The sequence below is a fragment of the Acanthochromis polyacanthus genome, chromosome 7, assembly GCF_021347895.1.
Source record: "Acanthochromis polyacanthus isolate Apoly-LR-REF ecotype Palm Island chromosome 7, KAUST_Apoly_ChrSc, whole genome shotgun sequence".
NCBI lineage: Eukaryota > Metazoa > Chordata > Actinopteri > Pomacentridae > Acanthochromis > Acanthochromis polyacanthus.
In genome coordinates, this window is record NC_067119.1 from 2,789,384 (window position 1) to 2,806,988 (window position 17,605).

At 37.6% G+C, this 17,605-nt stretch overlaps 2 protein-coding genes and 1 long non-coding RNA gene across 3 annotated transcripts in view; 1 reads left to right on the forward strand and 2 right to left on the reverse strand.

The window, feature by feature from the left end:
• The window catches only part of LOC110972630 (GTPase IMAP family member 8-like), a 79,118-nt gene that overhangs the window by 9,798 nt on the left and 51,715 nt on the right, over positions 1–17,605 (reverse strand). The window lies entirely within an intron of this gene.
• Positions 1,587–17,590, reverse strand: LOC110968767 (interleukin-6 receptor subunit beta). Its single transcript, XM_051951249.1, has 14 exons — positions 17,277–17,590; positions 17,071–17,191; positions 15,290–15,423; positions 15,086–15,216; positions 14,279–14,438; positions 13,746–13,828; positions 12,200–12,386; positions 8,130–8,330; positions 7,844–7,942; positions 7,229–7,369; positions 7,031–7,156; positions 5,752–5,836; positions 5,590–5,671; positions 1,587–4,762 (listed from the first exon to the last, which is right to left on the reverse strand). The coding sequence occupies exons 1-14, from the start codon at positions 17,404–17,406 to the stop codon at positions 4,289–4,291; spliced, it is 2,154 nt and encodes a 717-aa protein (XP_051807209.1). The 5' UTR covers positions 17,407–17,590; the 3' UTR covers positions 1,587–4,288.
• Positions 5,722–12,497, forward strand: LOC127534888 (uncharacterized). Its single transcript, XR_007943439.1, has 3 exons — positions 5,722–5,842; positions 8,112–8,349; positions 12,225–12,497. It is a non-coding gene; the product is annotated as an uncharacterized LOC127534888 (long non-coding RNA).

Below are 17,605 nucleotides of genomic sequence, written 5' to 3' on the forward strand. Positions count from 1 at the left end.
CATTAAAAAATCTGAAAATCAAAATTCTGAGATAGAATTTGAAAGAGAAGCAGTAAAAATAGTTGCAAATTTAACCACTTTTATACCATAGATAGCCTATTCTTTTTTCTCCTTCCTGACTCTCCTCTTTTGGGACCAAAAGACTTAAATACATGAAGAGCAATTGTGAGCACATCTTCTGCCCAGAAATGAAAGAGGACTGGGTTTATTCCAAGAATAAACTAATTAGCAGTAATGTAACAGAGGCAACCAAATTTAAATTATTGTTAACTAGCTTAACATATTGATATATTGCCACGTTTTACCTTGTCATCATTTAGCAAACAAGTCTAACATCGTTTGCATCCAACAAGGTCACACAACTTACACGGTTTGTTTGGAAAGAACTGTGTAAAGTTTTTTGCTTCTTGCTGGCTCTGGCTGGTTTGCTAAACATTACTCCAGACGCACGTTCAGCACTGCTCAGCACAGCAGCACGTCTGGAACACCTGCGTTAGCATGCGCTCATGGTGCATTCAAAGACGGCTCGGGAAAACACATTACTGGATGCTAATAACGGGTTTAGCTGTTGTAACGGCTGAAAAAAGTGCGGGGGACAGATGTGGAAAGTGCGGGGGACATGTCCCACGCGTACCCCGCGTCCGTTACGCCCATGCCTGTATGTACTGGCCCAATTTGAGGTGAATTGGAGTTTCCCCCTGGGAGGAGTTCGCTCTAGGAAAAAATGAAAAATGGGCAAAATCTGACATTCAACACAAATAGCTCACTTCCTGTTGGGTTTGGAATGTGGCTGTCACTGACTTTTTTGTTCAGCCTGATGTGCTGCATATGTGTACCAAATTTGGTAGATACACCCCCTGTCAAAAGTTGTAGGACAGGTTCTACTTTATTTGAATGAGAAAGTCCTAAAACTTTTGACAGGGGGTGTAGGTAGGTAGGTAGGTTCTTTATTGTCATTGCATATTCTCATACAACAAAATTATGTTTTATAATTTTCTTCATCACATCATTACATAAAATAGTGTAAACCAATGAAGGTTGTAAATTATAAGTTCAGCTCAGCACGGCTTTTATAACACCAGGGAAAAAGTTGTTTTTAAGTCTTTCTATCTGTGACCTCATGACCTGGAGAGATGTCTGGTCCTGAGTTTCATTACGGCGCTATAAATAATCATCTGTTCTCTGGACCATCAGAACCAGAGATCAGCCAGGATATCAGGACATCTCCACAGGTCCTGTTCCACCATCCCACCAACTGGGATGGTAGAACCCAGGAGAACTCCTTAGCTCTGTCATGTTCCCCGGGTCGCTCCTGACCAGCTGAGGGTGGCAACTGGCATCAAGGGCTGCTGGTGTTATGAGGGGATGTTTGACCTGCAGTGTTTAGGTGGTGGGACATGTCAAACATTAGCATGAATGTCAGGACTCAAGGTTTCCCAGCAGAACATCGCATTACAACAAGATGATCGATGTTCTTCACTTCACCTGTCAGTGGTCAGAATGTGTGGCTGATCATCTTACATCAGTGCAGGAAGAACATGACGTGAAATACAGGAAATACAGAGACTCAAGCACAAGCAGAGAGGAAAGATTCAGTCATTTATTCACAGTTAAACCCTTTCCCTACTTAGAATTAGAGTGCCTATATAATGAGAGTGGCGACATGACGGGTCCAAAAAATTTTGGTCACGTGGTCTATAGGAGCCATTTTTTTTCCTATTCATGAACGCCGGTTATGCCTGTTAACGTTGTTTACAACGCAGAGTAATTCTAGGACTTTTTTGGCTTCCTAAATACCTGAAAAATGACGGGCTGTTGTGCCTTTGGGTGCACAAATCGATCGGAGAAGGGATTACACATGTTTAGATTTCCCAGGAGTACTGAAAGAATGAAACTGTGGGAAAATAAAGTCCGGAGAGTGGGATGGAAACCGACTTCATCATGATTTTTGTGCCAGGTTAGTCCCATGTATGTACTTTCATGTTATGATGTATGGGTGAATGACAGATAGAAAAGTTTGATGTGATTTTAGGCAGTTGTGGTTATTCTGACTTTGACCATTTTCATGCATGGAGATGCATGAAATACGGGCCGCTGAAGTTTAACGGGGTAACCCGTTAAACTTCAGCGGCCTCTGAGCTTCGACAACAGCCTCCCTGTTCATTCACATGATTTCCAATTCAACAAACAGCTGACAGTTTTCTGTTTCCTATTTTCTGTTTTCCGTCCAACCTGCAGTCACTTATCAGCCTCATATGACCCGAACAGGCTCCCTGTTGTTCACCCATTTCTGGGCTGTTAGCCGCCGTTAGCATGAGGATGCTGTTAGCCATATGCTAACAGCTGCAGCACCGTACAGGCGAACGGGAAAACGTATTTTACTAAATTGACCGAAGCTGCAAGCTCGATGATAGAAACATTATCCGCCCATGGAAAGCTTAGATTCTCATGAATCCGCCGGTATAAACCACTTTCAGATGTGATTACCACAGCGGGTAATATAAACACATTTGTCCAACAAACAGCAAATAACGTAAACAGCACAACTCACCTTTGAAGGCTCAAAACTAGTCACAGATGAAAATATTCCACTAAAAACGGCTATAATCCAACCTTGGACATCCAGACAAAACAAGCGAGTAAATTATTTTGTCCAAAACATGTCTTGAAATCAGTAAACAATCCATAGTTTTCGTGAATGTGCACCTCGCGCTGCGCGTCCCATATTGAGTGAATGGAAACAAAATGGCTTCAAATCCCCAGTTGTCGCCACTCTCATTATACAGGCACTCTACTAGGAATAAGGCAAGGGCGACACCTACTGGAGATAATGGGGAACTACAGGAAATGGGAGCACTGGACATGGGGATCTATGGAAGCTGACAAAACAGCACACTGGCAGAATAAATGTATTATTTTCAATCTGACATGCTAACTAGCTGCCTCTGTTAAGCTACTAATGTCATGCTATATTAGCTAGCTGTAGCACTAGCTAAGATAACTGGATTAATCCAGAAAGTCTGTGTTGTTTTGCCTCCTTATAAAGCACACTATAACTCTGAAAAACACTCTATGTTCGACTGTACCACTTCTACAAACTCTGTGACATGATCCTTGTAACTGGTCAGGTATGTCTTCTCACTTTCACTTCTGTGTCACACCTTGATTTGCCCATTCAACGTTGCCTTCAGTTTCAATTTCACTTTGTTTTTTAATTTCTAATTCATGTGAAGGTGTGTTTTATCTTTCAAGAACCACAACTATTTAAACAGACATTTGTGGTGTTTGTTTGTGGTTCTGAATGAACGCTAATGCAGCAAAAACTCCCAAAGAAATCACAGAAACTGTATGATGAGTCTGCTCTGAGTCCAGATTTATGTCTACATGGTGTTTGAAAGTGCTATAAAAAAATAAAAAAAATCTTACTTCTATTTGTAGAACAACTTTGAGACACTTCTGCTTGGAGTAGACTATCTAGAAATATGCTAGCTTTTGTGGTTCAAGATGCTTTTTCCCTTGGTTTAGTTGGTTTTGTGTTTGGTTTGTTTGTGTCTTTGTGTTGACTTTGACTCAGTTTTCAGTGCTTTTACACCCCCTGTCAAAAGTTTTGAGACAGGTTGTAATTTATTTGAATGAGAAACTGTCTCAAAAGGGGGTGTACATCTGCTTGTCTTCTTTAAGTTGGTTTTGTGTTTGGTTTTTGGTTGGTTGGTGCATCTTTCTGGACATTTTTGAGTCTCTTTGTAGTGATTTTTATTCTGTACGTTGTAATTTTACAGTCATAAGGTAACACTAGTTTGGAAAACATGCCTTTAATTAATAGTTTGCAATAGTTTCCCATAGTTTCCCATCTGTTTGTGTCTGTTTTCAGCCAGTTCCATTGCTTTGCAGTCGCTTTACATATCATTGTGGTGCATTTGCATCCCTTTAAAGCCATTTTGCATCTCATTTCCAGTTTATTTATAGTTGTTTTTAGTCTTTGTAGTCATTTCGGCTCAGTTTGCAGTCATTTTGCATTGCTTTGTGCTCATTTTGCATCTCTTTCGTGTTGGTTTGCAGATGTCTCTGCTCATTTTGAGTCTCTTTACAGTCGTTTTCCATCTTTTTAACGGTGATTTTTCAACTCTTTGTTATTTTGCATCTCATATGTGGCAGCTTTGAGTCTCTTTGGCTCAGTTTGCAGTGGTTTGTTTCCTCTAAGTTGGCTTTACATTGATTTTTGCTTCTGTCTGGGCATTTGGAGTCTCTCTGCAGTGTAACTTTACAGCCACTAGAGGGAACCAGCTCTTTAATCTGCCGTTCCCTGTTTGCCTCTGAGCTCACGCGGTGCTGAAGCTGTTGTTTCCATCGCCCTGAAGCAGCTGTTGGTGACGTAATCCGTCTCACAGATGAGATAAGATCCGTCGCCGTGTTCGTTTTGGGCTTCAGAGTTCAGCAGAAACTCTTCCTCACAGCTCGTCTGATGAGCCTCAAACTCATCAAAGTGTCGTTTGGAGACGTCGAGCTGCTCCTCTTTCTGATTAAACCGGCTGTGAGCTTCATGTCGATGCTGGTCTGAGGTCTGTGGAGCTTCAGAAACGTACTCAGAGTCCAGTTTGAGGGTGGACAGCTGGACGGACAGCTGGACGGGTAAAGGCGAGTCTTCATGCGTCTCCTCTGACGGCAGCAGAGGGTTCGGGTTCAGCGTGATGAGACTTTTATCTCCGAGAACATCTCTCACCTGGAAGTCTTCGATCTCCAGGATGTTTCTGTCTATGCTTTTCTGTTGTGGAATAAAAAAAACATGTTTCTATTACGTCTCTTCAGATCTCCACCTCTAATATGAGACAAACAGAATGAAAACATCTACAAACAACAAGTGTTCAGTCTTTATTGACATTTTGTCTCCGTTTGCAGCAGTTATAAATTGATTTGTGCTCATTGCATCAACTATACATCAATTGTTGACACGTTTGTACATCTTTGTGTTCATTTTCTGTCTTGTGCATCTCTTTTGTGGTTTGTTTTGTCTCTTTCTGCTTATTGAAGCTCAGTTTGCTTTAGTTTCACATTTGTTTGTGTCTACTTTGTGTCTCTTTTAGATCAGTTCCATGTCTGTGCTCAGTTTCCACTTCTTGACTGGTTTCTTATTGCAGCTTTTTTGTTTTTGTGCACCTGTTTTATGGTGCTTCTGAGTCTCTTTAGAGTCACTGTAGGTCAGTTTGCAGTGGTGGCTCTGCTTATGTTGTGTCTTTTTAGTCGGTTCCATGTTTTTATGGTCATTTTGCATCTTCTAGTGGTTCTTCTGGACATCTTTTCAGTTGCTTTTCATCACTTTTTAATTGTTTTTTGCACCTTTTTTAACTCTGTAGTTGGTTTTCATGTTTTTTTTGTCAGCTGTTGTAGTCACAAAGTTTCATACAGGGCCGCCTTTGCCTCTCTTTGCACTCATTTTTCTTGTTCATTTATTTTCTTTGGCTGGTTTCTGTAGCTTCCTGGTTTTGTTTTCATGATTTTGAGTCTCTTTGCAGTTTGTTTGCATCTTCTTCCACCACAACTAGAACCACGCAGTCAGAAAACCAAACATAGAAGCAGTACAGCTGAGGTTACCTGGAGGTTTGGGTCCATCAGCCACTGGCCTGAGGTGCTTCCTCGAGGGCTGGAGATGGGAGGGAAGAAGTACGACTTGTACCTGCACAGATAAACAAACTGCATGAACTGCAGACAATGTGCTGCATGAACGGATCAGCTGTTTGACTCCTGAACACCTACACAGTCCTGGAGAGGATGGAGATGATGAAGACGGTGGCAGCCAGCAACAGCAGAGGAGTCGCCGTGGCAACAGCTGGAAGCTCGTCTGGAGGTCAGAAAAAAAACTGAACTTTAACCTGGACAGTATTTTATTTATCTCTGAGAATTCTTGTGCAATGCTTCTGTATTCAAAACACACATTATAAGATGTATTCATTTCCTTTAGACATAAACAAAAAGAATAATGCAGTCTGTTAAAGGCAAAAACACTGATATTATTTTGTGAATGTGGAAAATACTGCTATTATACAGTCTTCTAAACACAATATTAATAATATTATCTTAAATAAATGAAGAAAATCTTTTATTAATATTTTTTAGATGTAAAAGATGATATATTGTTCATATTTTATGATGTAAAAATGAAATTTTACAATGTAAAAAATATGAATAAAATAGTATTTTAAATGTAGAAAATATATTGTTAATATTAATAAATATATCATTAATATCAATACATATATTATCAACATTTTCTTATCTTAAATATTAATATTATGAATAATTGATAAATATATTATTAATATTAATAAATATATTATTAATATTTTTCTTTTATTATTATCTTATCTTAAATATTAATATTTTCTACATTTAAAAGACTGTATATTATACTTTCTTCTAAATACAGAAAATATCAATAATAATAATAACATATATTATAAATATGTTATATATTTCAAAGACTGTATATTATTCATATTTCATAATGTGAAAATAACAATAATCTACAGTCTGTTAAATGCAGAAACTGTTGATAATACACAGCCTTTTAAATAGAGGAAATATAATTAATATGCAGTCTTTTAAATGGAGAAAATATTACTGATTTACAGTCTTTTAAATATAGAAAATACAAATATTATTCAGTCTTTAAATGCTGAAATTATAGCTAATATACAGTCTTTTTAATATAGAAAATATTAATAATATACAGTCTTCTAAATGTTGAAAATATAAATAATATAGTCTTTTAAATGTGGATAATATAGAACACCTGAATAACAAACTGTATTTTAAATGTAAAACACAGTCTTCTTGTGGAAAGATAATATAATGCAGTCTTTGAAATGCCGATAATATTGATATAATGCAGAATTTACACAATTCATAGTGGAAGATATTTTAATTAAGTAAAGTTTGACGGTAAATAAAGTGTAGCTGCAGACCTCCACCCAGCAGGGGGCGCTGCAGGCAGAGAGCATGATGGGAAAAACCCACCGCACAGTCTCCAACTCACCGAAATCTGTCGTCACGGGGACGATGCTCCTGGTGACGTCATCGGCCAATAGGAGCAGAGAATACTGCGTGTAGGGCGTCAGGTTGAAGAAGGTGTGCCGTGATTGGTCGGGCCACAGAGACACATCTGGAAGACACAGATTCAGTGTTTTTACAGGCTGATGGTGAAATAAAGTTCATGAGGGAGAAATAAACCTACTCTGATTGTCAGAGTCCGTCCTCAGCATCACGCTGTAGCGCCGCACTCTGATTGGTCCAGACCTCCTTTGCCACGCCCACTTCACGGTTACTGTTGTTTTATTTACAGCAGCGACTTTCAGACCGACGACCTCCAACAGAGCTGAAAACCAGAAGAAGAGCAGACATTTCTCCTTTTATTTCAGGTTCTAGGAGGTTCCTCAGGTTTCTAGGAGGTTTCTTGGAGGTTCCTCGTGTTTCTACCAGGTTTCTATCAGGCTTCTACCAGTTTTCTAGGAAGTTTTTATCAGGTTTCCACAAAGTTTCTATCAGGTTTCTCCAATTTCTACTAAGTTTATCAGGTTTCTACCAGGTTTCTGCTAAATTTCTCAGGTTTACTCCAGGTTTCTATCAAGTTTCTCCAGTTTCTACGAAGTTTCTCAGGTTTCTACCAAGTTTTTATCAGGTTTCCACAAAGTTTCCATCAGCTTTCTTAGTTTCTACCAGGCTTTTACCAGGTTTTTAAGAGGTTTCTCAGATTTCTACCAGGTTTCTATTAAGTTTCTATTAAGTTTCTGGGGTTTCTATTAAGTTTTTATTAAGTTTCTGGGGTTTCTACCAGGTTCCTCAGGTTTACCTCCATGCTTCAGGTCAGCAGAGAGAGACTGAGGTCGTCCACAGAGGTGATGGTAAACAGGAATCACGGTGATCAGGTAGGATTCAGCAGAGCCCACATCTGGAACCACATCAGTCTCACACTTAGTATCTGCAGTACAGACTGTAAACTGAAGATGTCAAGCACTGAGTGGAAGTTTGAGGAAACAAAACACCATAAATAACTTCAGTTAGCTTCACATTAAAGGATGAGAAAACACAGATCCTTTCATCACTGTGATCTTCTGCAGAACAAAGCTCAGGAGCACCTTTAATCAGAGTGGAGGAGGAGAAAGCGTCCACTGTGGACCAGCGGCTGGTGGACGGATTCGACTCAGAGCTCCACCGAAGGTTCAAGTAGCTGATAGGTGGGACAGAAGATGGACTGATGGGAAGCTTCCACCGGACCAGAAGAGCTTCTTCATCTGGATACGAGCTGGAAACCCACAAGTTCCTGATGGAGGGAAGATCTGCAGGAAACAGCAGCAGGTTAGTAAAAGAAACAAGATCATCACGACAGATTTTAAACCTCTTCTTTAGAGTTTAATCCTCTGAACTACAGGCTCTGGTTGTTATTTCCTGTCACATGTTTTCTTCACTGTAGGTTCATTTTTCTCCCCAGTAGTCCTGCTTGTCTCAGTTTGGTGTCTGTTTCAGTCTTCAGTCTCTCATTCTTGTAGTTCTGCGTCTGATTTTTGCAGTTCGGTCTCTCATGTTTGTACTTCTGTCTGATTTTTGTAGTTCTGTCTTATTTCTGTAGTCCTGTTTCATTTTTGCAGTTCTTTTGTTGTAGTTCTGTTTCTTTGTTTTTCTGTCTCTCATTCTTGTAGGTCTGTGTCTGATTTCTGTAGTTCTGTTTCATTTTTGTCGTTCTATGTCTCATTTTTGTGTATCTGTGTATTTTTTTGTATTTCTGTGTCTTGTTTTTGCAGTTTTGTGTGTTATTGCGACAGTTTGTCTCTTTGTGTTCACTTTGCATCTCCTTTTTGTTTTCCTGTGTCTGACTTTTGTAGTTTTTTTTCCACATAATACTTACTTTTTTCCCATTTTTACAGTTTCCACAAACTTTTTCACTCCAACACAATTTCATCTCCGTTCTTTGGTGCATCATTTTTCTCATCTTGGTTGTTTCGTGTGTCTTTGGCATGCAAAACACATTTCTGTGTCTTGTTTTTGTCATTTTGTGTGTCTTTGAGGAGGTTTTGACCTTTTGTTCATCTCTATCCTTTTTTACGACATCTCACATGATTACTTCAGGGACCAAATGAAAACAGAAACTCTGACGATTATTAGTGTTTTTGCAGTTTCCGGTTCTAAGCTGTTGTGTAGTTTTTGCTATTTTTTGTGTTTCAAACCTGCGTGCAGCTTTTAGGGTTCAGAGAAGTTCAGACACGAACTCAACAGACTTTACAGAAATCATTTAAAAGCTTTACTTAATGCAGCTTTTCCTAACAAACTCTCAAACTGAGCGGCGTTCAGCTTCTGCATTTCTGCTGTTTGCAGGTAAATATCAGAAGAGAACATCTGACTGTGAAGTAATTTTATCTGAACATCTCGTTGCCGTTTCCTCCTCTGATAAAAACCCTCGAGTTCACAGGATATTGCAGAAACGGAACCTCAGGTCTTAAATGTGATTAAAAAAACAGCCTACATCCTGCTAATCATTAGAGCCTCACATCACTGCTGCTGGTTTTATCTGGAGCTCTGAAGCAGAATTAAAACACTAAATAATCCACTCATCACGTCGCAGAGACACAAACTCTTCAAGCTTAAATGTTTTACGTACAAAAAGCCGTCACCGATAAACTGCACTGCAAAGAGGGAACAAAGAAAGCCTGAATATCTTGTTTTAGGAGGATTTCAACACATTTTTCTCATCAAATATTAAAAAAATAACGTACAGCACCGAGTTTTTCAAGTGATGATCCAGCTATTTGCACATATGAAGCCAAATATTCAGCATTTCTGTTGTTTTTACAAGTTTTATGAATGTTTTTTACTTGCAATTAACAAATTTAACTGAATATTTTTCTGTTGTTTCTTGTGTTTGAGTCTAATTCGCTTCATATTTTTAATAAGCTTTGACTTAAAAGTATTTTTTCTTTCTCTGAAATGAAAATGTCATTCATTTGTGAGTAAATTCTGAAATTCTCTGATTAAAAATCGCAAGTTTAGGAGAAAATAGTTTAGACTCTCTGAGATTGAAGTTTACACACGTGGACAAAATTGTTGGTACCCCTCAGTTAAAGAAGGAAAAACCCACAATTCTCACTGAAATCACTTGAAACTCACAAAAGTAACAATAAATAAAAATGTATTGAAAATTAAATAATCAAAAACAGCCATTACTTTTGAATTGTTGATTAACATAATTATTTAAAAAAACAAACTAATGAAACAGGCCTGGACAAAAATGATGGTACCTCTATAAAAGATTGAAAACTATTTGACCAGAGTGACATGATTAACTCAGGTGTGTCATTTAACTGACATCACAGGTGTTTCCAAACTCATAATCAGTCAGTCTGCCTATTTAAAGGGAGACAAGTAGTCACCCTGCTGTTTGGTGAAAAGGTGTGTACCACACTGAACATGGACAACAGAAAGCGAAGGAGAGAATTGTCCCAGGACATCCGAAAAAAAATCATAGACAAACATCTTAAAGGTAAAGGCTATAAGACCATCTCTAAACAGCTTGAAGTTCCTGTGACAACAGTGGCTCATATTATTCAGAAGTTCAAGACCCACGGGACAGTAGCCAACCTCCCTGGACGTGGCCGCAAGAGGAAAATTGATGACAAATTGAAGAGATGGATCGTTGGAATTGTATCCAAAGAGCCCAGAGCAACCTCCAAAGAAATTAAAGGTGAACTCCAAGGCCAAGGTACATCAGTGTCAGATCGCACCATTCGTCGTTGTTTGAGCCAAAGTGGACTTCATGGGAGACGACCAAGGAGGACACCACTGCTGAAAAAAACTCATAAAAAAGCCAGACTGGAATTTGCAAAAATGCATGTTGACAAGCCACAAAGCTTCTGGAAGAATGTCCTTTGGACAGATGAGACCAAACTGGAGCTTTTTGGTAAGGCACATCAACTCTATGTTCATAGACTCAAAAACCAAGCATACGAAGAAAAGAACACTGTCCCTACGGTGAAACATGGAGGAGGCTCAGTAATGTTTTGGGGCTGCTTTGCTGCATCTGGCACAGGGTGTCTTGAAAGTGTGCAAGGTACGATGAAATCTGAAGACTATCAAGGCATTCTGGAGAGAAATGTGCTGCCTAGTGTCAGAAAGCTTGGTCTCAGTCGCAGGTCATGGGTCTTCCAACAGGACAACCATCCAAAACACACAGCCAAAAACACCCAAGAATGGCTGAGAGAAAAGCGTTGGACTATTCTAAAGTGGCCTTCTATGAGCCCAGATCTGAATCCCATTGAACATATGTGGAAGGAGCTGAAACATGCCATTTGGAGAAGACACCCATCAAACCTGAGACAACTGGAGCTGTTTGCTCATGAGGAGTGGGCCAAAATACCTGTTGACAGCTGCAGAACGCTCATTGACAAATACAGAAATCGTTTAATTGCAGTGATTGCCTCAAAAGGTTGTGCAACAAAATATTAAGTTATGGGTACCATCATTTTTGTCCAGCCCTGTTTCATTAGTTTGTTTTTTTAAATAATTATGTTAATCAACAATTCAAAAGTGATGGCTGATTTTGATTATTTAATTTTAAATAAATTTTTATTTATTGTTACTTTTGTGAGTTTCAAGTGATTTCAGTGAGAATTGTGGGTTTTTCCTTCTTTAACTGAGGGGTACCAACAATTTTGTCCACGTGTGTAACATTTACACAAAAGACAACTAAAAAAAATCAAAAATTAAAAATTCACTGATAGTAATTAAAGCAATAAATTTACAAGAAAATACTCAAAAATTGTCTGAGATTAAAAAGTCATGAATTGTCAAAAATTTATGTGAAAAAAAACTTGAACATTATCAGAGATTAAAGAGGAAGTTTACTGGAAAAGACAATTATTCTCTGTGAGTTTAAAGTAGTAAAAAGTGCTTGGAGAATATTTGCTAATCAGTCTAAAACATCACAGATAACTCTTCAAAACGCTGTAATTTAGAATAAAAAAAGGTAAACCAGAGATGGTCGAGTGGAAGTTCTGATGATTCCAGATGGAAAAACCGAAATGTGGAATCAAATTCTTTGGGTTTTTATTGACAAAATCAGACACTTGAGTGGATGAACCTTCGTGTTTTTCACTATTTCCTGACTTTCTGGGTTTTCTTTGATGAAACTAAAGTTGTTGTGTGACCAGAGTCTCACCTCCTCGTCTCCGGTCCACCTTCAGGTGAGTAGCAGGTGAACGTCCGGCCGTGTTGAAGGCGGCGACGCTGCAGTTCCCCTCCTCTACCACCAGAAGCGCCATCGCCCCGGTAACGTTCTGAACAGACCCGTCACAGCTCACCTGGTAACCAAGGATACGACCTCCAGCATCACCCGGGTCAGGAGCCTGAAGACATGTTCAGGAAAAGGTTTCCATCAGGTTTACTACTAAGTTTCTACTAAACTTCTCAGGTTTCTACCAGGCTTCTGCCATGTTTCTACCATGTTTCTGACATGTTTCTACCAGGTTTCTACCAGGTTTCTACCAGGTTTCTGCCATGTTTCTGCCATGTTTCTGCCATGTTTCTACCATGTTTCTACCATGTTTCTGCCAGGTTTCTACCAGGCTTCTACCATGTTTCTGACAGGTTTCTACCGAGTTTCTGCCACGTTTCTGCCAAGTTTCTACCGGGCTTCTACCGGGCTTCTACCAGGTTTCTGACAGGTTTCTACCATGTTTCTGACAGGTTTCTACCATGTTTCTACCAGGCTTCTACCAGGCTTCTACTGGGTTTCTACCATGTTTCTACCATGTTTCTGCCAGGTTTCTCGGGTTTCTACCATGTTTCTACCATGTTTCTACCAGGCTTCTACCAGGCTTCTACTGGGTTTCTACCATGTTTCTACCATGTTTCTGCCAGGCTTCTACCATGTTTCTACCGGGTTTCTACCGGGCTTCTACCGGGCTTCTACCGGGCTTCTACCGGGTTTCTACCGGGTTTCTACCAGGTGTCTACCAGGTGTCTACCGGGTTTCTACCAGGTTTCTACCGGGCTTCTACCGGGCTTCTACCGGGTTTCTACCGGGTTTCTACCAGGTTTCTACCAGGCTTCTACCGGGCTTCTACCGGGTTTCTACCGGGTTTCTACCAGGTGTCTACCAGGTGTCTACCGGGTTTCTACCAGGCTTCTACCAGGCTTCTACCGGATTTCTACCATGTTTCTACTATGTTTCTGACAGGTTTCAACCATGTTTCTACCGCATTTCTGCCAGGCTTCTACCGGGTTTCTGCCATGTTTCTACCACGTTTCTGCCAAGTTTCTACCAGGTTTCTACCATGTTTCTACCAGGTTTCTGCCAAGTTTCTACCAGGTTTCTACCATGTTTCTACCAGGTTTCTGCCAAGTTTCTACCAGGTTTCTACCGGGTTTCTACCAGGTTTCTGCCAAGTTTCTACCAGGTTTCTGCCAAGTTTCTACCAGGTTTCTACCAGGTTTCTGCCAAGTTTCTACCAGGTTTCTACCAGGTTTCTGCCAGGTTTCTCGGGTTTCTACCATGTTTTTACCATGTTTCTACCAGGCTTCTACCATGTTTCTGCCAGGTTTCTACCGGGTTTCTACCTTGTCTCCAGTAAGTTTTTCAGGTTTCTCAGGTTTCTGTCAAGTTTCTACTAAATTTCTCAGGTTTCTATGAGTTTTTTTTTTTTTACCAGTTTTCACAGCCAGATTCGTCAAAAACCTGTTTTCTCCAGTATTCACAGTTTTACCTTCCACATGAGAAAAAGCAGTAAAGATCCATTAGAGTTGGTTTTCTCGAGTCTGTAGCAAACATCTGGAGGTTTCGAAGGAGCTGATAAAGAGACAGAACAGAGTTAAAAGTGAAGCTCAAACAGTTTGAGTTCTTCTTCAAAATGTTCTGTCTTTAATATTTCACACATCAAAGATCTCTGCAGGCAGAAGATATCACATCACAGGAACATTATCTTAAAATCATCTGAGGTCTCCATAATGTTCTCTGAATGTTGACATTAAAACATGATATTAGCTTAAAATAAATTATTCCTAAAAGTTTGTTTTTGAACATTTGACTGAAATGTTTTCTTTAAATAGGTATTAGAACTTGTAGATAACCTTATCCAGTGTTGTGGGAACAAATCGAGGGAGCTTTTCATGGGGAGTTTTGAATGGGAGTCAATGGGAGTCAGAACGTTTAGGGTCCAGCCCCTAGTGGTACTCGGTGGTATTGCATTACTGCATTGGTCACGTCCATGTTTTTACCATAATTTCTCTAAACTCTCACCCCTGTCCAGAGTTTTTCCGCTGATGTCGTCGCTCCAGTCGCTCCAGAAGCCGACCTCCAGTTTGCAGGAAGCAGCAGCTCTGTAGACGCTGAAGGTCTGGAGATGTTTGATGGTGAAGATCAGCTGACGGTCGGCACCAACAGAAATAGAATCTGGAAGCTGGAAATGAAACACACAAACAAATTAAAATGTGACTGTAAATGAGGAAATCCAAGATAATTAAAACTTATTTTTCACTTATTGAATGTCAACAATCACATTCAGCAGCAAAAGCACTCATTTCCTCACAGCCATAATTCACTTTCAAGCAGTTTGAACTTGAATTTTTGAGTTATTTGCTTATACAAAGTCTGTTTTACTAGATTTTTACTAATTTAAAAAAAAAACATTCACAACAATTTTAAGGGGAAAAAAACTTTTAAGGGAATTATTGGAATTTTCTTCCTGAAGGTTTTGCAAATTTTCAGAAATTTTTGGATTTTTTTCAGACAAAGAAATAATATTTTTGGTGGCCATAAATGAGGACAACAGGAGGGTAAGACTATTTTTGCTTGTAATTATCAAATGTCACCAATAAATTGAATATTTTGTTGTGGTAAAGTCACTTTTTTCAGTTTCAAGCATCTTGAACTTGAATTTCTGACTTTTTTTTCTCAAGTGAAGCAACAGAATCTGAAATCAAAGATTTTTTCAGCAGTTTTAACATCAGACGCATCACATCACATGAATTAATGCTTGAAATGAGCTAAATTAACGGTGAACAGCTTAGTTTCCTGTGTTTTTAGTACTGAGTGTCTGATTCTAACCAGAGTCCACTGCTGAGCGTTGTTGGCTTTATATCGAAGCCTGCAGCTTCCATCGCTGCTGCTTTTCACCGACACCACCAGAGAGTCTTCAGAGGATCCGATCAGAGCCAACGAAGGCCTGGAGGGTTTAACTGAGGAGACAAAGAGGGTTTATTTGTCATAAATTAACGTTTTTCTGTCCGTCGTCTGGTCGGTGGATCCAACCTGCTTCGTAGAGGAACATGGTGTGAGGCCAAGACCAGGCTTCTGCTCCCGTCTGGAAGTTCTTCATCCTCACAGAGACGTTGAGGACGGCGGCCGGGTTGAAGATTCCTGAACAGTACGAGACTCTACCTCGACTGAGAGAGAAAAGGAAAGAAAACAGAGATTAACATCTGGTAGAATCCTGTCCTGGACGTGTTATCTTGAACATAAAATCACCACATTGATGATTCATCAGCCACAAACACAGATGCTATCAGTGGATTCTCAGTCTTCAGATGTTTTTTTATTAAAGAAAGTGAACCAGATCTGAGCTTACATTTATGATAATTCATCAACATCACTTTATTCTGTGTGTCTCTTTTAAAAACATGAACAAAAATAAAGCCGAATCCCAAAATTATGTCTGAATGTTAGTTATGAAATATGTCTGTGTTTTCATGAGGGGGCTGATTTCCACTTTTTAAAAATAAAATAAAATTTAGTGACCTGTAGCTCCTGGAATATGATTTCTGTTGTATGTTATTGCGTGTTGTGTTTTCCTTTCCAATTTGATTGTAATTGACGCTACATAAAAAAATTGAACTGAATTTTTGTGGATCTTTGATCAGTTTAAAAAATCATTAGATTTATTTTAGATTTATTTAAGATTTATTTTAAATTCATTAGATTTATTTTAGATTTATTTTACATTTATCAGATTTATTTTAAATTCATTAGATTTATTTTAGATTTATCATATTTATTTTAAATTCATTAGATTTATTTTAGATTTATCATATTTATTTTAAATTCATAAGATTTATTTTAGATTTATCATATTTATTTTAAATTCATTAGATTCATTTTAGATTGATTTTAGATTTATCATATTTATTTTAAATTCATTAGATTTATTTTAGATTGATTTTAGAATTAGATTTATTTTAGATTTATTAGATATATTATAGATTTACTTTAGATTTATTCTAATTTATTTTATATTGATTTTAGAATTAGATTTATTTTAGATTTATTAGATATATTTTAGATTCACTTTAAATTGATTCTAGATTTATTCTAGATTTATTCTAGATTTAATTTGGATTCATTTTGGATTTATTTTAGATTTATCATAGATTTATTTTAGATTCATTCCGGATTTATTCTTGATTTTAGATTCATTTTAGAATGATTTTAGATTCATTAGATTTAATTCAGATTTATTTTAGACTCAGTTTATATTTATTCTAGATTTACTTTATATTTATTAGATTTATTCTATATTTAGTAGATTTATCAGATACATTCTAGATTTATTTTATATTTATCTGATTTATTCTAGATTTATTTGATATATTTTTATATTTATTAGATTCATTCTATATTTATTTGATATTTATTATACTTATTCTGGATATATTTTAATTTATTCTGGATTTATTTCAATTTATTTGGATTTATTTAAATTTATTCTGGATTTATTTTAATTTATTCTGGATTTATTTTTAACTTATACTGGATTTATTTTTATTTATTTTGGATTTATTTTTATTTATTCTGGATTTATTGTAATTTATTCTGGATTTATTTTAACTTATTCTGGATTTATTTTTAATTTATTCTGGATTTATTTTTATTTACTCTGGATTTATTGTAATTTATTCTGGATTTATTTTAACTTATTCTGGATTTATTTTTAATTTATTCTGGATTTATTTTAATTTATTCTGGATTTATTTTTAATTTATTCTGGATTTATTTTAATTTATTCTGGATTTATTTTAACTTATTCTATACTGTACCGGGTGAACACCAGTGAAGTGTCCGGTTTGTAGTTCTGGTTTGATTCCTGCTTCCAGCTGCAGGTCACTGATGGACCGCCGTCTGAGGATTTCTGGTAGAAACACGACATGTTCAGAGTCTCTGCAGGAAAAAAAACAAGAAGAAGATCCAGTTTTAAGGTGAAATAAAGAGAATTAAAAGCTGGAAAAGAGGAGCAGGTCCTCACTGTGAGCAGCAGCAGAAACTAAACGTTTGCAGTCTCTCTGATCCGTCACACAAACGGCGGCGTTTTCCTCACAGCGTTTCAGCTCCCAGTTTCTCACCGTCACTTCTGAAGAAAAAAACACAATAAACATGATCAGATCATCTATAATCAATAAAGCTGTAAAAATAACCTGAATTTAAATTTGTAAAAATAACTACGTGTGATTTTTCCACCTTCTAGCCTCTAAAGTTTACGTAAAATGCAAATATATTTTTATATAAGAAAACATATATTTTATTTTTCTTCATTTTTTTAAAACTCATTTAAGGTTTTGCTTTAATTCTAATCCT

Excerpts from the sequence above, each read along its gene's own strand:
- LOC110968767 (XM_051951249.1), bottom strand. The coding sequence starts at position 17,406 with ATGTTTATTGTGTTTTTTTCTTCAGAAGTGACGGTGAGAAACTGGGAG. Across the intron at positions 7,943-8,129 it reads CTCCTCCACTCTGATTAAAG|ATGTGGGCTCTGCTGAATCC; the intron begins GTGCTCCTGAGC and ends ATGTGGTTCCAG. Across the intron at positions 5,672-5,751 it reads TCCATCCTCTCCAGGACTGT|GTACAAGTCGTACTTCTTCC; the intron begins GTAGGTGTTCAG and ends TTATCTGTGCAG.